This window comes from Nothoprocta perdicaria, unplaced genomic scaffold (genome assembly GCF_003342845.1).
Source record: "Nothoprocta perdicaria isolate Ctin4 unplaced genomic scaffold, notPer1 scaffold_42, whole genome shotgun sequence".
Lineage (NCBI taxonomy): Eukaryota > Metazoa > Chordata > Aves > Tinamiformes > Tinamidae > Nothoprocta > Nothoprocta perdicaria.
The window spans coordinates 3,862,796-3,882,829 of NW_020455666.1; the positions used below are offsets into that span (position 1 = coordinate 3,862,796).

Below are 20,034 nucleotides of genomic sequence, written 5' to 3' on the forward strand. Positions count from 1 at the left end.
ATATCCCAAAGCTCCTATTGACGGGTCTAGTGAAAATACACTGAGCAAACACCACTTTGCACACAATTCTGGAAATCGCTGCTCTTACACGGACTATGTGGTCCTATAAGTACAACGGGAACTTTAGGTCGAGCAGGCATCAAGGACCACTACAAAATTACCAGGTATTGCAGAGTGCTGCCAGATGAAAAGACCTGGTGGACCGCAGTCCATTCTCTACTGTTTTCTCTCTTCCCTGCACAAATTGCTTACGCAAAGAAAAAGGGGCCTCCAACCAGGCTTATTTTGACATAGATAAGCACACAGTATTTTCATTAAGCAAGCTGTGTTGCTCTGTCCTGGCCAGTACCAAYCTTCTCCTTCACTGTTTACACAACTGTCGTCTCTTCCCCAGGCCAGGCTTCACTCTCTGCTTCGTAAGGCACCTCAACAGCTAAGACTTGAGGTCCTTAACCACCCCAACTCCCTCTGCCTTTCACATGCTTCCTCAACGATCCATTTGATTAAGATACTGCAGGAAAAGTCCAATAGGACATAATTACAGAGAGGATTCCACCATCCAAACTCAATAGAAATCTCAAAAACACTACATGATATCTTTCAATTGAATAAGGTGGAGAAATCTGATAAACTACACAGAGCTTTCCACTCAGACTTTATTCCAGAGCCAACAATCACAATATAAAAACAGAGAAGCTTAAAACAGACTCCTAAAACAAACTCCTAAATTGGGCAATACTTTTATTTTGCTGTCTACTTGAATTTAATATCCAAATCATCTTCTGAGAAACAGGAGAAACACAGTACGTTTCTCTCATCTAAAGGATTTCTGCTGAACAAAAAACCCTTTACTTCATTACATGGTGCACGTATATGGATCCCTAGTATGAATTCCTATGCAATTTATCACCATTCAGCGTGGCCACTTCCTTTGGAAACTGACAGGAAAGGAAATTCACATACACCCTTGCTACTCTGTAGCTTCTCTTTATTTTGCATGTTGTCAGATTATCCCAAATGTATCAAGTCCTCCTAAGCGCTGATCCTCCCTTTCCTTTCTGCCTCAGAATTACTGCTCCTGGTCACTGCAGAAGTAGTATTTTTTTTCTTTTCAATAACAAATTGTTACAATTTTCACATACTGAAAATGTGGAAAAAGATTTTTTTTTGTCCAATTTACTTTTTGCCAAGCATTAAGCAATGATATTAAGAAAAAAAATCCTTAAATGTTTCATTCAGTTAAGGCTTTAATCCTCCTTCTAAACCAATTCTGTAGGGTACTGCTACTCTTTTTTGCTCTTCCAAGAGAAGAGATATTAATCGGAACTATTTGGTGGAAAAGTTTAAACTGAAGAACTTAAATACAACTCATTACTTATACATTACAGATGTATAACTACCGAAACCTGCCTTTTTTCCAGACTAAGAGAAAATGAAGCTTGCTTGGAAAACCTACTTTGCATGCTATTTTTTATAGCGTACTACCTGTTGTGAGGTTTTAAAGATCATCAAATCTGATCTGATAGTTTGGAAAGATATTTCAAGAATCTTCTAGGAGGCTTAATAGCTACAATGATGGTTATCTACATCATCGGCGTTCTAGTTTTCAGTAACCTTCTCTTGTTCCAAATTATTGATCTAATGGAATTACTGGGTTTTCCTGTTTAAAGATACGCACATGTCCTATATTTTAGAGAATGCCTGAGGACTTTCTAAAACTGCTGCTGGGAACCTTCGTGCAATTCTGGAGTCTTCCATTGCTAGCTTGATGCACAGCTGGATTTTCACTAGGCTGCATGTTTGCAAAGTTCAGTGAATCAAGATTTAAGAGATCATAATTACTGCCTGTATTTTGTCTATATTGTCTATAGCCTATATACCAAAAAAAGTGGGATGAAACAATCACTTACATCAGACCCACCTAGTTATATTAGGATTCTCAACAGAGATCCCATACTTTCACAGAAAATACTGCAATTTAGCATTATCAGAAATGTTTATGCACAATTTCAATTAGTACTTCATTAGGTAGACCTTGCAGCTTTAAAAAAGGGCTGCAACACAAACTCTTTTTATCTGCAATTTACTATAWATAATTATTTTTCCCAACCTGTATTTCATCCATTCATTACCTAATTTCTTAAGACTGCCTTCTTAAGATCTAGCACACAGATATTTTGCCTAGATTTCCATTGATAATAATTCACTGTTTTTAAAGTCTACTTTTTAAAAATGTCAGAATATTCATTCTATATCTGGACATTCTTCACCAGAAATCAACTCCACATTTTAGTTCAGTTTAGCATATTCAGCATGGCTACACTATAGTCAGTCAGGCATGATAATTTTCATTTTCAGATTATTAAATTTTAATTATTCACTATTATGTATACTGAATATAGAAAATTGGGGTGAATTTAGCTCTCACAACATTTATTCACAAATAGATTTTGCTCCAATCTGCAATAAAAGATAACGCATGCTCAAAATGAGACCTTTTGAAAGTACGTACTGCGGATCCAGAGACATTCCAGGTATTTAAGTTTTCTTTCTTTTAYTCTGTTTTAAAAGACATCTAAGTCCATCTGTGATAACCTCCACAAAACTAAAAATGTCATTACCTACACAGTAGTCAAAAAAGAAAAGCAAATAAATAAGATCTACTTTTCTGCATCAAAAATATAGCTAGTCTTCATTAAATGTTCATTAAAGGTTATGTATGAAAACAAAATGAAGCAGGAGTTATAGAAAATCTGCTCAAGGTTCAGTCTTGCTCTTAGTTGCACTCGCAGTGTTTCCAAACAAAATGAGCATCTTACTTCACTAATTTCTCATCAAAAGAGATTTCTTCCTAGAAGCCGTTTCTTTTTCTCCTCTTCCACAAAAGAATTTCAGAGAATGAGCACCAGGGAAAGTGCATTCTGAAAAGGTGAACATGGAGGTGGACCACACACTTTGAGGTCATCAGGTTAGGAACCACGTGACATCGAAAATTGGATAGTTTCTTCTCTAGTTGTAAAAGGAAAACTTGAAAAACCAAAAGTGACCTAACAGTGCACTCTGTAAAGATTAAGTGGGGAACAGAAATTAATTCTACAGGGATATTTGTCAAAAAGCAAGGCAAAAAAGCAACCTTACAAGCCCCGAAGCTACAAGATTGTCTTGGTTTTGACGAAATAAACTTGTCACATCTAGAAAGAATCAACACAAGTTGACTCACATTTACTGTCATGCCTACTCAAAACAGATACTCATCTGAGCATCCACCTGAGTCAAGTATGAGGTTGGACTAGATGACTTTCTGAAGTCTTTTCAAACCTGAATTACCTAATTATAACTCATAAAAGGAAAAATTTACATATATCATCAGTATCACTTCTGTTATCTAAGCTGCAGAGCATTATCCAAGCAGCTACATTCCTTTGGGTCTCCCTAATGCATGTGCTGCCTGAAGTCAATGGAGAAGGATAAGAATTTCCCAGAGCAACTCAGGTAGGGTGCCCAACTTGCAGATTTTGCCACGGCTTTTTGGCAGCATCCATCACTACTGACATGACACAATGACAGAGATTAAATAACTAATTTTGCCAGGTAAGCACGGGTGTGGTATATTGCAGACAGGCATATCGGGCGTTTGCCAAAGATAGCTCAATGCATTCATCCTTTCACAGTTATCTTAAATGTTAAGATAGTTTATCACAAATGAAGACAACAATCCTCTCAGTTTCCTTACATATTCTTCTCTTAAAAAAAAAAAAAAAAAAGAAGAAAGTTGCATTAGTATTATTTCCAAKATCACCTTTCCTGGTGTATAAAGTTTGAACTTGTTCAATGCTACGTGCTCCCACCTTGACACTAACTCATTCCAGAGATTGGAAACTCCTTGCCTAATGGTTTTCTGATATGGTCTTCAAGCTCCTGTAACAAGGTGATTGTTTGTGTACCTTTCCATAGTGGGAATCAAATCAAATTATTGTCACTGATCTGTTAAAAAATAACACAAATAAGTAATACGATTCCAGGCTTCCAAATGAGATCTTGGGTTGAAGTTCTTTCTCAAAAGGACGAATAAACCCTGTCCTTTTTCAAGTTCTGCTCTAGACAGTCTAACAAATAACAGGACACAATCMCACAGTCTACACATTTATTAGATGCATTACCTGCTTACACAAGGACATTTAAACACATAAGACCCTGAGTCAGAACAGCATGTAATGTCAGCAGTTTTTCATTCTTTTTCTCCATTGCAGCAAGTCAGATCTCTTCATCTAAATTTGTCCATAGAACTTCACAGTTTTGCTGACACGATGGTTTTCTTCATGTCTTCTATTGAATCTAAAATGCTGCCATGCCAGCTAAGTTCATTTCCATTTCCCTTCCTCTCAGATGTTTGCTCAGATGTTCCTACATGAATGATCCATCCTCATTTGCTTCTTTGCAACAGAGGGACAGGTTATTTATTTTTGCTTTTTTCCACCTCACTCTGTTGATACCCAAGCACAGCAGACACACCAAACTGCCCTCTGTATGATGACTGGAAATTTCTTCCTTAAGCCACACTTTTGGGTTAGTGACCTAGCAAAGCTTCTATCCTGGGAAAAGCAACTATTTTGCTACATCATAAAAAAGGGCAAAAAAAGAACACCAGAAATAAATCACATAATATTACCTGTCTTAACAGACCTCAAAAATGCTGAAAAGCAACAAATCAGGCCGCTGGGAACTGAGCTTCACTATTAGCTTTGAAGCTCAAGACCACACTGTCTTAGATATGAAAGATTTAAATCTTTCAATCTTTATGCAATGAGAAAGTCTTATAAATCCTAAGCAAGATGGATGAGCTGTGGATGTGGAACCCTTGGTTTTCGGGTATGGAAAATTCCCAATTGTAGCCTTAAATAGATGCAGCCAAACAAAACTGGTAAGTAAAGCCCAGGAAACACATCCCGATTTGTAACCGCAACCACCCCCCAATTCCAGCCGTTGGCACAGCTTGAAATCCTSAAACACATCACTGTTCAGAAACTACTTCTTGCTATCGCGTTCATGGCTAATATAAGCACTTTTTTTAAGCACTCAAAATTTACAAGGAATGTCATTTTCTGCACATCTGCAATTAACAAAAAGGGTCTCTACAGTCAGTTGTACTGACATCATTGATACACTAGCACATCAAATGAAACTAAATTAAGCTAATGAGCTATTGAAACGTGTTATATTTTCAACTCATGAGAACAGTTGAAAATGAGGCTAAAAAATAAGCTGTTCTATGAACAGCAACTAACGAAGCTTGGTTTCCTGTAGACTTGTGCTCTTTTTGCTTTAGCCCTGCTTCTTTCATTCTCTTTGACACCAGCAYCAGCTCTAAGACAGAAGTGCTGCAGTTAATTTGGGGCTATGCACTTAGCAAATGGCCAACCAGCTGCTGTGAAATGAAACAAATTGCACGTTCTGCTTGCCTTCTTCCTCAGCACGGGTGCTAATTTGGGTCTTTTTTACTGATAAGAGTGCAACAGTTTTCACAGAGCTTGTAACAGCCATAGGGAAAGTGCTATTCCAAACCACTTTCAAATCTGATTAATATTGGTCAAAAGATCAAAATAAATTGAAGAGGGACTGACCAAGCACAATTACACCCTCAGAAAACACACATCATTTCCTCAGTGCTGGCTGCAAAGCCCAATCGCTGCTTTTAATGAAAATGTAAATGGAGAAGCAAAGTGACAAACATATTCCCATTCTAATCAAATACACTGTATATGTTTAGAAGGGATTTCATAGAGTACAGGTGTCTGGAATCCTGTTCCAAGGCGCCTATAAAACAAACTATTCAACTTGACAGCCTAAACACAGAAACATTTTGCAAACATCTGACAGTTTATCAACTAGTTTGAAAGAAGCACGGAAAAATTACTTTTTTTATATAGATGCTACAACAAAACAGCAGCTTTATTGTGCAAGCAACAATAAGGAACAATAAAACACTTTAATTTTAGGTCAACAGTTTGATTTGTTATGTGGTGCACCTTAAGGAAAAGGAAAAAAAATATTCCCTTACCTTAGGGGAAAGGAGGAGGAGGGGAAAAAAAAAAAAGATATCTACTGCAACAGACTGAGGGAAAGGTAGCACTACAGCACTACCAGCCCTGTCTGTAATGCGGCCTGTTTCCCTTTTATAGCTATTTGGCAAATGCACAAAGCAAGTGTGATTAAGCAACAGAACAGATATTCTGTAAACTGAAGTTACTTGCCTCTCCAAAGAGAAAAAAAAAAGAAATTCTGCTGAAGGCCACATTAGCCTTCTTGTGTGACCTACTCTCTATTTGCTCTTCAATTTAAAAGGTACAGATCACTAAGAACTACACACAAATTCAAATCAGTACAAAATGGAACATAGTAGAAAGCAATCCAGCTAATTATTTTTAACTAAGAACATGACAAATAAAAAGAAATTCTCTTAAAAAAAGGGACTATATTCTCAAAGTAAAACCAGTCACTGAAGCTGTTTGGCGTATTCCTCGTGCAGCTGAAGGGCACTTAGGAGGATCACAACAGCTAAGTTTAGCCTAGTAAGGCTAATCACCCCAGCTATCCTCTGCAATCAACACGGAGAGGGGACATCAGGGGGTGACAGACCAAGAGCCTAGCTTAGTGGCTGTGAATTCCATCCACAAGGGCTGCAGGTTATCTTGTGCCTGTATGAATAATCTCTTTCTTGCTCTGCATCACATGAGCAAAAGTAGACAAGTATTAGCCTATTACACTGTGCTGTTATGATTGGTTTTAGCTTAACTGTTAGTAATTATATTAAGTTTGTACCTTAAGTGAAGCTAGTGGATGTTCTGGACCAAGTAAACTCCAATGAAAGGAAGCCAAATCTTCATCAGGTAGAATATGATTACCTAGAATACAATGCAGAACTTTATTTTAAAAGCACGCCTTAAAACATTATATATCAACTCTACACGAAGCAAAGTTGCAGTTAGTTCTCAATTCACAATAAATAAGCTCACTGCAGAGAAAATAATTGTAAATATCTATTCAGAACTTCACAAAAGCCTCACTGGAAAGCTGGGAAACAAAAGGGAAGCTCCTGCTGTTTGAGCAGCACCGCTCGGTGAAACCCAGCTTGCTGCAAGAAGCACCAGAGCTGCAGTGGCAACGCAGGGCACCGGCCTCAACCCGGCCTCTCTGTTAGGGCATCCTCAACAGGACATAATAATCCAGGTGCAGCAGTAGAGGAGGGCACAGTGCTGCTCCCAGAGCCAGGCTGGGAGTCCTTCCTGCACTGTGGCACACACAGGGCTACCCATTCCCTCCAGAGCTACCGCTGGCACCTCTGCACAGCGCTCCGCTGCAGCGGCAGCCTGCGCAGCCGGCTTATCCAGCCCTCAGGAATGCCGGCAGCTCCCGCTGACACTCGCAACCTCCCAGTTCCTGAAGTCCCATCTGCTGCTCTCCCAGGCTGGGCAAGAGTCTGTGTTAGAGGCTGGGTTGGCATCTTTGAGAGCAATCAGAAAGCCATCTAGTTATTTCCATGACTACAGATGGTAGCTCCATCTACCAAGCAACTTGTGTCAAATGGAAGGTTACTTAATCTTTTCTTTTCAAAGCACATCATAATCAAGAAAAAAAAATTAGTGAAGAAATATTCAAACACCTGAATAAATCAAGTAAACAGCTAATTTATTACCAACAGATAGAGGTCAGTATCTCGGAAGCCAGACTTTACAAGAAGCTAGACAGAACGTCTGACTGTGCTCCTAATACAAAAGTTAGGGATACTTCCAGGATTTGGTTTCCAAGAGTGGCAATTTAGCAGGAAATACATAGTTCTACTGTTGGGAATGTAGTTGCAGCTGCTTTTTTTGTGGTCATTCTACGGTTTGGACATCTTGAATTCTTACCCACTCACAAAGAATATGAAAGTGCTAAAACAACCACAACAGTTACTTTCTTAACATTTTGCCTTTAAAATATATTAATTTCCTTTTAATATTCTTTAATATGTGCAAACGAAGGCCATCCACTGCCTGCTGACTACTGGATGCTCTCTAGATCCAAACAGCCCTTCCCCTGCTGCTGAGACCTCCAGCAGGGAGGCATTATAGTCTCTATTCACCAAGAGCTAAATCCTAAACTCATATCAAAAAGATATTCTGCCTTTTTTATGTAGCAGCCATGCTATTACTAATCTCAGTCAATAAAATTTAACTAAGGTAGGATTATACAGCTTTTATAACACAGGTCTGGAAAAATCAATTAAAGCCAGAGCACTGGAAAGCTTTGTGTGCAACTAACAATAACTCCTGCAGATTTCCAGATTATCTTTTAAAATGGTCAGAGTTTCTCTCCCTTACACCAGAACCTCAATCTTGTTTGGGCTCCATCTGTCATTACAGTTAATTCTATCCTCCCGAATATATGCATATGACAGTCTGGAAATTCCATCAATTTTCAGTATATATTAAATTTTAATATTTAATATGTTCAAGTATAGCAGTGTCCTCTGCAGTCCAAATAGCAAGTGGTGCCTACATTTACCTTACAGCCTTCTAAAATTTTCCTGAAGAACAGAGTGTGACTACATAACTAAACACGTTATAAAGCACTGTCACAGTGGGAAAGAGATCAACGTTACATAAGCAACCTCTATTTCTTGACCTGGCTGAAAAACCTCAACGTATATTGATTTCTTCCCTTTTAATGGCTTATTACAGGGTATGCTTTAGATTTTTTTTTAAAGCAATTAGATGCTAATTGAAGCCACTGCTTCAATTCCTAAAGCCTTCCTAAAGGGTTCACAGAATTACAACTCTATATACAACACACTGCTTGGTTTTCCTACCAAAGATTGTTTTAAAAAATATTTTGAAGTATTCAAGACAAAATCTTCAAAATAGCCCAAATCAAATTGTTTACACCAGCAATAACTGTCAGAACTAAAGTGCCTGCTCTCACAGGACACTGTAGCTTGGCCACATTCCAACTACTTATGGCAAGAATATTCCCTGCATTATAAAGCTAATACTATAGAATCTCTTTSGTGTGTAAACTAGCAAGAAGGGGAGCGCAGCAAACAAACAAACCACACTGTGTATGTAAGCTTCTCATACAGTAATTTTTCTAAATTTGTCTAGTTCGTACAGTAAAAAAAAATCTTTTCCTGGAATACTCAAATAGAAAGACTATTCCTGAAAGAACTCGGTTGCAGAGATTGTCATTAAGAATTGGCAGCAGGGATGTTGACCGGTCAGTTGTGATRCCACAGGCCCTTCCTACTGCTGAACACTTGAAGGAAAAAACTCTCCAAGTGCATTCAGTTCTCAGCTGCTAGATTCAGTTCCCCTTCAGCTTCTTCTTTCAGCAAAATTCAGCCTTGAAGCTAACGACAAAGTTTCTGAAAACAAAGCAGTTCAAGTTCTCCCTACATGGGAAAACTGATTTGCAGACCCAAAGCACAATAATTATTCAGCTGTTATGATAGTTTTGTCCTCCCCTAATGGTAAACATCAAGCCAGCAGCTTAACTGCAATCATTTTGGGATATATTCATTTATTCCAAAGCAAAGAGCTAGCATGAGGATCAACACTGATGCACCCAGAACAATGTAACAGATTCATATATTTGCCCTTACAGGCAAGTTCCTGGTCGCACTTTCTTGTTGTGATTTTCTTCTTTCTACTTATGAGATTCAGAGAAATCCACAGAGACCACGGGGCAAAGTCAGAATGACCTGTGAAGTCATGCAAGTCCTCAGATATCAAAAGACATATTGAGATCTGATTAGCTACCCTGCTTTAAACACATGCTGCAGTACACAATTACGGATCTGTATGCATTTAATATTTATTTTAAAAACTAAGTTGCTAGGTTCATCAGGATGTAGGAGTCAAAAATTGTTGCCAGTACCTTAAGCCAAACAATACCTGTTTGTTGCAAAATTATACAATCACTGTTTATACCACCAAATACCTAGGTCTCATAAAACGCACTAATAAAAACACCCAGCACAGTAAGAAATCTGAAGAATCTTCTGTTCTACATGTACCTTCCAAAAATTCTTCTCTTCTGCTKAATACACACACAAAAGAAGCTCAGAACAAAACCACACACATACAAACCAAGTAAACTTGCAGTTTAGCTATAAAAGGTTTGTATCAATTTGGAAAAAAAAATAAAAGAAAAACTTCTCACTAATCAACTGAGATAAACCTTAGTGACATCAGTTTCCTTCTCCTCAGAACAAGCTAAAAAACATTCTGCCATAAAAAATATCAAACAAGAAAATATCCAAAGCTTTTTGCATAAAAATTCGAAAGCTTCAAAAGTTTTACCATTTTTCACATAGCTCACCCAAGCTAGCAATGGCTCAACTAGCAAGCTGAATCTCTGTGATAGGTTTTGTGATCCTACATTTGCATGTACTTTAATTCCGCAATGCACGTCTTGTAACTGTGAAACTGCTCTTCAAACAGTAATCCTTACTCACTGAACTGGCATTCAACAACTTATTTATAGCAATCCAAAACAAAGCCTAGCAATAGTAGCCTCTGTCATGCMATTTACCCAGATCTTTTGTTTTAAATTGGTGCTTAGCCAATTGCCTGCCATTCTTTCATGAAACCATATGAGCAGGCAACTATTCTTGACATGAAAAATTTGTACATTAAGMAAAAAAACTTCAAATATTTGATGCTTTCTACTGTAATACACATGGGTTCTTTCCTTATTCATATGTGACATATCTGCCTTGATGAGAAACTTTTATACATTAGGAATTCAATTTTTACTTTCATGCTACATCATTCGTCCACACTAATACACTAAGTCTGTGAGGAACATGAGAATACAAACCAATTTTTGATAATCAAARCCATGATTACTCTGTGACTATTCACATGAAGTTAGAATACTATTCCAAACAAATCTTATTAATTGGAGACTATTAGTCATTAAATCTTTCTTCCATCTGAGAGCACCTCAGAGGTATACTTTACCACCAGTCTGGAAAATTCATTTTTAATATACTACACCATTTACTGTTAGAGGCAAGAGCAGCAAGAAACTATACAAATAAAAGTAAYGAGAATGATAAAGTTCTGGTTACCACACTGTCAGTGCAGTTTCACTCAGCTATGGCAGAATATACTTCCAGTGCAACTGATGTGCTGTCAGACTGGTTTCCCTTCTTGGGGTGAACAAGCTCCTGCAACCCAGAAATCTCTGTTTGTTAGAACATAAAATAGGACCTCCTAGTCTGAAAAGAGTCCTATTAAATTAGATCTTAAATGCTACATAAACTGTGAAACTAGTAGAACCACAGTTGTCTTTTTTCTTTTTTTCTCCCCACACTGAGAACGTTGGCTATGCAACAGCTCTGCAGAACTTTTACTTCCTACTCTTGTTTCTAGAGCGTCACTGCGGGCATCACTCTCACATCTCAACAAATTCAGCATCTGTCTGGCCTGACCACCAGCGCCTGGCCCACCTCAAGAACAGCAGAGACTGAAATGAAGGCATAGCTTGGCTTACATGCTTTCACTTAATTAGGCCTACACATTTTAAAACAGTGTTAAAAGAAACTGGAGTTATAAGCGTGACTAGCAACATCAAGTTCTTTTATTGCTTCACTTACCTAAAAGAGCAGCAAAAATAGGAAAGCGATTTGGATTCAGGTCCAGTTGCTTGGCAACTTCATGCATTAGATATTGGCTTGTCGTGAGACTTTTCCCATTACGGCTCAGTTTTAGGGCATGGGCACTGAAATAGTAAGGGATGTTGCACAATGCATAATCAGAATCATATGCAACCAAACCATGGAACCCTTTTTCTCTGCAGAAAGCAATTACTTCTTGATGATGATCCTCAATGCTCTGTGCAACCTATAGTGGAAGACACAATAATTAGCTACAGCATGAAATCATAGCACTGATTTATCATATTTATTATTACACATCTGACTTTTCTGAAACTATGAATATTTATTAGAATGCAGAACATTTAACATAACTTTTAAAATCCAGTGACACAGCATATAAGGACACAGCACCTAAGCAGCACTCCAAAACAAAGCACAAAGTTCTGGTGGCCTGCACATTGAAGTAGCATATGTACACTAAAGTAACTGTTTATTAACAGAAACATGCACACCTTAAACATATTACTATACCAATGTTTAAGTGAAGTCATGGGAAAATTCCTACGGCAGTGGATACTTAAACAGTTTAGCAAGCYAAGATGCTCCCTTAAAGGCAAAAGTGCTCCTGCCCTCCTCCCCCATAGCACAGCCACKTTTAAAGATCTGCATCCCTGCTTTAAAGTAACAAATGTATCCCTAGATGAACACRGGTAACTTCTTCAACCTTTGAAACGTCTACTTGCAGTGAAAAAACTAATTGTTTTCCTCTTTCACTTTCAAAGCCTGTTTATTTATGGACAGCTGTCTGTGATGGACCCAACTACTTCAAGTTTAAAGTGCCCAAATCCACCTCTCAACTCACGCTGCCTAGCAAAGCRCCTATCTTAGGCTGCGGCAGTCAGATGACCAGAACAGACACGTCCTGCAGGGGGGAATCGAGCCAATTCCTAACACTGGAAATAAAACCAATCCTCTTACCATGAAGCATGCTACCAYAAAACAGAAAAGCAGAAAGGCACCCCACAAACCCAAGACGACAGCTCAGTCGTCTCACATTTCTACACGCTAGCAAGAGCTGCAGCAACTACTGTTCACATGCGAGCCCCCCCCCCMMAAAAAGAGTGCTTTTGATGCCTTAATAATTCTTTTATTCTCTATGTATGTAATGTATGCTCAGTGACTAAAAAAAAAAAAGACACAGAAGTCTCATTTTGGTACACACCGGCCTCAGTAATCTTTCAATTTTAACAACAATCTATAGCAAGCTACCCCAGTACAAAAACACAAGTAAAAAGCCATTAGTTTCAGTCTCGAGTGCTTATGAATAGCTATAGTGTTACTGCTGGTGATGCTGCTTCCTCTACAGCCCAAGTCCTGCCGAGCTCAAGCAACCAACCCTACAGCTCGAGTCCAGTAAAACACCCCACCACCAGCCTGTCTTTCAGCAAAAACGCTTTCGTCCATTCCAAGTTTAAATGTAATGACCCTTGCCACTTCTTTTCCCATCTTACCCAGGCTATATGCATCTTGCACTGGGCTGGGTGCTCAGGGAGATGTGTAAACCTTGGCTTCTCCCATGTAGCTTCCCGAGGTGCTCCCTTCATAGCAAATTCCTGAGCAGTCAGTGTCACATTTCCCGAGTCGTTTGTAGGTACAGAAAAAAGCTCACTGAACTGTCTCTTTATTCCTAATGCTGCCGCTTACAAATCTTTATACATTTTCAATTAGGATAGTCACCAGAGGGTTTTTCTTTTAACAAAAAGTAGACAGATTTAAATTATGTCCAGACACCTAAAAAAGTCTTTGCGCCTACAGCCACAAAGAGAACTATCTGTAAAAACAGTAGGAGCTGTTTTGCAGCGGTGTGTGTTACCCAGGTGTGCAGGCAGCACAAGAGGAAACTAAGCCTGGGGCCCATCCTGCTCCCCTATAAACTATTTCCTCTCCTCAACAGCCACCAGTGGCCTCCCTGCCTCGTTTCCCGGCGCTGTGTGACACGGCACGTTGCGAGCGGGGAACTGCAGCCTGTTTATGTAACACCGGAATCTGTGCTCAAGCAACTGCACGGCCACATGGGAAAGGGCTACCTGGGCCTGCCACACAATCGAAACCCAAACACCACGAGAGCAATTTAGGCAGCTTAAGTCGTACAAAAGATCTTGAAATTGAAGATGTAACTATACAGGGAGGAAGTGCACAGATCAGAGACATAACTCCRTGCACAGATCAGAGAAGGGGAATAAAAGCCACTAGTTTGGGATCATTTTCATGTCTACATGACATGTAGACATTAACAATACTGGATTTAGATACGGGAACACACATTTAGATATGGAGAATACAACAGGGTGTTGCCTAAGTATTAAAGATGGTAAGATGTTCACTGCTTAAATGGGTTACATTTTAGCAAACATGCCTTGCATAAAAAGAATATTTCAAGAATTACTCCCTGCCTCTCCAAACAGAAAAATATCAGATCACAATTAAGCTAAGAACCTGGAGGACATTTACTATTACTCAGAKGAACCTGTTATTTTTACATCCTGCTGAAACCATCTGCAAGTGATTTATAATTGTTCTGGATGGAATACATCATCTTTTTTTCCTCTCTAATTACCAAAATAGATTAAATTGGTAGCCAGTTCCTAACTCTGCACAGAAGCCTTCTACTGAAGACTCAGAGGATTCCTGAAAATATGAAAACTAGTTTCATACTTAAAGCTAATCACTATTCTCAAACCAAACTTCCCAAAGCAAAGAGGGAGAAAAAACCCGAATCCTGCAATTGCCTTACGCATATGCAAAAAACAAACAAACAAACAAAGCACATACATGCAAATAAAAATCACACATACAAGTTGAGTTTGCTTTTGCCCATGAGGAAGCTTGCTAGAAAGCAGTCATAGGGGAAAACTTCAATAAAATTGGAGTACTGTTCAGAGAACAGAGGAGAAATGCAAGCATTCCAAAGCAGATTTATCATGAGAATATATGAGAGGAAAACATAAAAYGCATACGATTTTAAAAGTTCAACAGTACCACTAAAGTGTATTGTGTACATTCCCATCACAGCCATGGAATACTCTGCCTAACCCCAAAATGAATCAACTCACACAGAGCTATTCACAGTTTCTCAACAGCTATAAACTAGCCATCGGCTGAGAATTCATAATATTCTTCCCCATTTCCAAGACAGTTAACCACTTCCAAGAACACCTGCAGGACAGATCTCCTTCTCCATGGCACTTCAAGCACACGGATGTTCTTAACAGCAATAAACATTTCTCTCTCCCACCAAAAAACAGTACTTAGTAACTCACGCTTGGTAAGTGCTAACCTACAACAAACAAATATCCACCCTCCAAATTTCCTCTGCATCAAATCTGATTTTTATTTATAAAATTAGCCAAGAGACTCAGTATGAGGTACCCTCTGCTAAAGCTTCTCTTCAGCTTAAGGCCTACTACCAAGAAACTGCAAGGGAACTAGTGCTGCAGCTAAGTCTGGGGGTAACCAATGGGCTACAGGTGGCAAAGTCATCAGATGTGGCAACTTCATTGAGATGAAATGTGCTTAAATAGAAACTAAGCACACTGAAACAGAAGATATGGAGAAAACTAACAGTTAACAGACACAGAACTATTAGATATCAAACTCCCATCAACATCAAAAAAACTGGTTTCATGTTGGATATGACTCATTTTAACAGTGCGACAAAGTGACCATTTTAACAAATAAAAAATATAAAAACTTTTAAAAAAATTACTTAATCCCATACTTGCTTTCACTAATGATTTTTAGGTCTCAACAGCAAACTGGGAAATATATATAGTGCATCCACAACTATATAGTATAGGAAACATATATAGTGCAATCCCAAGGCTAACGCCTTCACTGCATGGCCTTCAATGCTTTCTGCTCAAGGAACAAGTAATTTTAAAAAGCCCTAGCTACAGCAAAGTTCAGATTAGATGATGCATGAAGTTTTAGCTAACATTCATCCCGATTCTCACCCATATTCATACTCCAACAAACCCAGACATTACTTTGCAAGTATTCTGATCAGGAAGGGATGGATACAGCAGACGTGGCAATAGGCTCTTAACTCCGGACAACCACCAAGTGCAAACCGTGGAGCTTTGGTGCTGCAGGCAGGAGCCCTTCCCTCGCTGCCGCTCAGGCCGCAAGCGGGCCCCGGGCGCTCACGCAAGGGGCACAGCCCGGCTACCCAAGGGCAGCGGCACAGGGTCACCGCAGCAGGCTCGGCCCGGCCCGGCCATCCCGCCGCGCTCCCACCAGTGCCGGGCGGCCTGGGGCTCCGCTATGGCCTTCGCCCCGGCTACAGCCGCCTCCACAGCGCGCCCTGACTTAATCCAGGCCTGGCAAGCAGAGAACTAAGCAGGGCCTATTCCTGTGCGGGAGCAGGGCTGCGGGGATAAGCGCTGCTCCCCTTTGGCAGCACTTGGAGAAACTTAGCCCAAAGCCATTCTTCGGGAGAACTCTTTCGAGAAAGTGATCTCTACCCTGTGGCCGCAACCGGGCCAGGGTTTCTGCAAGCTGCCAAAGGAGCGGCACCAAACCAGGCACCGCGGAGCTGCCGATCCRCTCCAGGGCACGCGGGCTGCCTTCCGCACAGAAGAAACTGGCAGCAAAGCCTGCGAGCACAGGCTGAGCTCCCTCCGCCTCCTCCCTCCCTAACGGCAGGGTGGGCAAACAGTTCTTAAAATTGCAATTTCATCTGCAGCACTTGCTTTTTTTCTCTCTCTTTTTTGGGGGGATTATTTTTTGCTTCATGTTAGGCTTCATTTCCTTGTTTTGCAGGAATGATCATAAATCACCTTGTTTTGCAGGAATGATCATAAATCACGGGCACCGTTTGGAGAAACGCAGCGCGTTCGTATCCCGCAACCTTTGAAACGCTGCTGCCCTCGCTCCATGTCGGCGCCGAGCCCGGCCATCTCGGCCGCTCGCTGCGCGCTCCCAAAGTGGCCGCTTTCCCTGAAACAGGGCCCGAAGCAGCAAGTTGGGCGCAGTTCAGGCCGTTTCTCCCCATCCCGCAAGATGGGAGCGGTCCTGCCCCAGTAAGAAAGGGGTTATTTTCCACTTGGAGTGAGGTCCACCGAAGCATTTGGGCCGCGTCCAGCAGGATCCCGCTCGCGGCCCGCGACGGCAGCGGGGCCCGAGGCTCTGGCCGCCGCTCGGCACTTGTTGCCGCTCCGGGCGCGCGGGAACTAGCTGGGCTCCTGCTCCCCCCGTCCCCTTCCCTCCGGTTCCCCCGCCGCGGCCCCGCGGGCCGGGCCGGGSCGGRGCGGAGCGGAGCGGCCCCCCCGGGCGGGCAGGGACATTTTGAGTGGGAGCAGCAGGCGGCCGCGCGGCCCGACAGAACATGGAGGCCGAGGCTCGGCGGGGGCCGGCCGGGCCCCGCGCGGGGGAGGAGAGAGGGAGGGAGCCTGCGAGGGAGGGAGGCAGCCGCGCGGCCTCGGCGCCCCGGGGCCGCCGCCACCGATCGTCCTGCTTCCCCTCCCCGGCGGGCGGGTATTTATAGAAAATCCCCGGGGGGATTGAGGCCACGGGCGGCGGGGCCGGGCCGGGCCGGGCAGCGCCCCCGGGCCCGATGCGGAGCCGCCCCCGGACGGCACCGCCCCCGGCCGAGCTCTGCAGCTTTCGGGGGGGCCCTCGCACCCTCCTGCCGGTGACGCCAAGAAGGGGGGTGTCCCCTCTGCTCCCCCCCACTACCAAGTGTCCCTGCTGCGGTCACCCTGGGCATGAGGGGTGGCACCACCAGCTGCGGGGGGGAGATGTCCCTTAGAAAATTGACCCCCAAATGGGGATGTCCCCTGCCATGGCCACCTGGGGAAAGGGGCATCCTTTGCCTGGATCAGTCCCTCATCCCAGGTCCCTAGATCCCTCATCCCAGGTTCCTAGATCCCTTGTCCCAGTGTCCCTAGGAAAGGCAGCCCCCCTACCCCAGGCACACCAGGTGTGACATGTCCCTTATCCTGCTGTCCAATACGGGGACCATCTGTGGTGGCTCTTTCAGCACTGAGTTTCTCCGCAATGATTTTGTTTCTTTTCCTTTTAGCCTCAGAGGGATCCATCCACRAAGTTCCTACGGAGCAGCAGGTCCCTCCACCAGGCCCTGCTTTGTGGCCAGTGCTCCTGGCGAGAGCTGGAGCAACACCTCAATAGACCTGATGAACCGACCTCCACCGCTCCGCATAAACCCTCTGCAAGCTGTTTACATGTTCAGCCTTTGAGATATCCCATGCTAATGAACTACGTGATTTCATCCCTCATTCTTTACCCAAAGCAAGTCTAAAATAGCCCAGCTCTTGTTGATTCAGTGACTACTTGGCAGAGAGAGTTATTGCTGTTTTGCTTATACTGTATCTTATCATATCATATCATATATTATATTATATTTGCCTTTTAAGCCTGAATGTTGCACTTTCATGGCACTTTTGATCTRTTCTTGCCTGGTTTAGGTGGCTCTGCAGTGTGGTGGCGAAATACCAGACTTGCTCTGCCAGGGGTTTGGTGGCCCCCGCTGYGCTGGGCGAGGACCATCCCACACCAGGATGTCCTTGTTTCCTGAAGGCGCGTCCAGGAGGAGGCAGGAAGCTGGTTTCCTCTCTCTGTTTGGATCCTTCCTCCCCAGCACGTCGCAGCGGGACAGAGGCGAACAGCTCCAGAACAGCGTGGGCCTCCCTTGACCACCCCACGTCCCCTGCCACCTGCGCCCATGCCTGTGTCACCCCCCTGCGTCACCCGCCGCCCCTCCACGGCATCAGGTGGGGCATGGCTGCAGTTYGGCCCAAATCCCCACCACTTTGGTGACATTCACAGGCTTGGCACCGCTGTGCCCAGCTCCACTCCATCAGTCCCCAGCCCCAGCCTATGTAAGCGAGTGTGCCCAGGCCTGGGGGCCCAGCTGGGCCCAGCTGCAGGGTGTCCTTGTCCCTTCATCCCCTCCCRCGGGTCACCTCTGATGCAGCTGCCGCAGGTGGCACTTGCTGTGGGGCGGCACGTTGGGGATGACGGTTTCTCTTGCCCTGTGTGGAGCAGGTTGGGCTCAGCACCCGGCGCTCAGCGGGGCCGGGCGCCCGAGGCAGCTCTTCCTGTGGCTGCACTTCCAGCCCGGCCTTATCCGGGCGGCTGCGGGGTTTGCGTGGCCCGGGGTTTGCACTGGCTGGACTCCAGCGCCACCGGCTGTGTTGATGGACCCGCTCTGTCCTCCAGCAGCTTCCACAACCCTAAGCGCTCCCCAGCCGTCCCCGGGATCTGCACAGATCTGTAAATTCCCCATCCGGGTGCTGGGTGCAGCCATTGGGCTCACCTCGTTCAGGCTGCGCACAAGGGAGCTGCGGGATCCGCTGGCTCCAGAGCAACTTCTGCCGGAGCTCCGCAACCTTCAGCATCCAGCCAAGTCCCTAAGGAAAAGGGGACAAGAGCCATAAGACACAGGACTTCCCTCCTCGGCAACGCTCGGCCGCTGCCACCATCTCAATGTGCCCATTGACAGTGGGAATGACGGTGGGAATGTTACTGTGTGCCGCTCRCTCCATCGCCCTCTCATCTCGGTTTCGCTTCCCCTCCGGAGCCGAGCCCAGGTTTGGAGCCTGTGGCATCCGACTCGCTCTGACCTTTCGGGCAAAGACAGGAAAGGCCGCGGGGGTCCGAGCACACAGAGGCCCCTTCTCCAYGCAGCGCCCCGGAGCCCTGGCCGCTGGGGACCCGGGTCAGGGAGAGGCAGTGGGAGCTTCCCGGCAGGAACAGCTCTCCCATTGACTCCTGGCAGAAGGGCTCTCTGTGCTGCGCCTGGCAGGGGCAAGGCTGTTCCCRACACACAATCGCGCCATTCAGGCGACGCGGGGCCCGCGGGTCAGAGCTTCCCGCGGCGGCGGCAGGGCCAAGCGGAGCATCCCTGCTCCCGGAAGGGCAGCCTGGTCCCAGGGGATGAGGAYGAGGCGGGAGGCAGGGGGACACTGATGAAGGTGGCTGCCGGGCGGAGCACCCATGGGTGGCACCGTGAGCTCTGCAACCCGACTCTGTAAAGTGGGATGGGTTGGGTATTAATCCGACTCAAGGAGGAAAGAGGAGGCCGGATGCAGGAGAAGGGGAAGGAAGAGCCCCACGGGGGACAGCGGGTCGGGATCCCGGGGTGTCCCTGGAGCCCCCGGAGCCTCCGGGGCCCCGGGCGCGGCAGCAGGAGCCGCCCCGGGACGCGGCTCCGTCCCCGGGAGCAGCGGCCGCCGCGGCCGAGAGAGGGCGGTGGCGGCCCGGGAAGCGGCGGGAGCGGCCCGGGAAGCGGCGGGAGCGGCCCGGGAAGCGGCGGGAGTGGCCCGGGAAGCGGCGGGAGCGGCCGGTGGCACCGAGGGGACCGGGCGCCAGGG

The 20,034-nt window shown here is 44.2% G+C and overlaps 1 protein-coding gene across 2 annotated transcripts in view; it reads right to left on the reverse strand.

Moving 5' to 3' along the window:
• The window catches only part of FAM120A (family with sequence similarity 120A), a 41,787-nt gene extending 29,890 nt beyond the window's left edge, over nucleotides 1-11,897 (reverse strand). For both annotated transcript variants that reach the window (XM_026046068.1, XM_026046067.1), the window contains exons 1-2: nucleotides 11,639-11,897; nucleotides 6,820-6,902 (exon numbers count right to left, since the gene is read on the reverse strand). In XM_026046068.1, coding sequence (XP_025901853.1) covers nucleotides 6,820-6,902; nucleotides 11,639-11,705 — 150 coding nt within the window. In that variant the 5' untranslated portion in view covers nucleotides 11,706-11,897. The remainder of the gene's footprint in view (nucleotides 1-6,819; nucleotides 6,903-11,638) is intronic.
• Nucleotides 11,898-20,034: the final 8,137 nt, after the last annotated feature.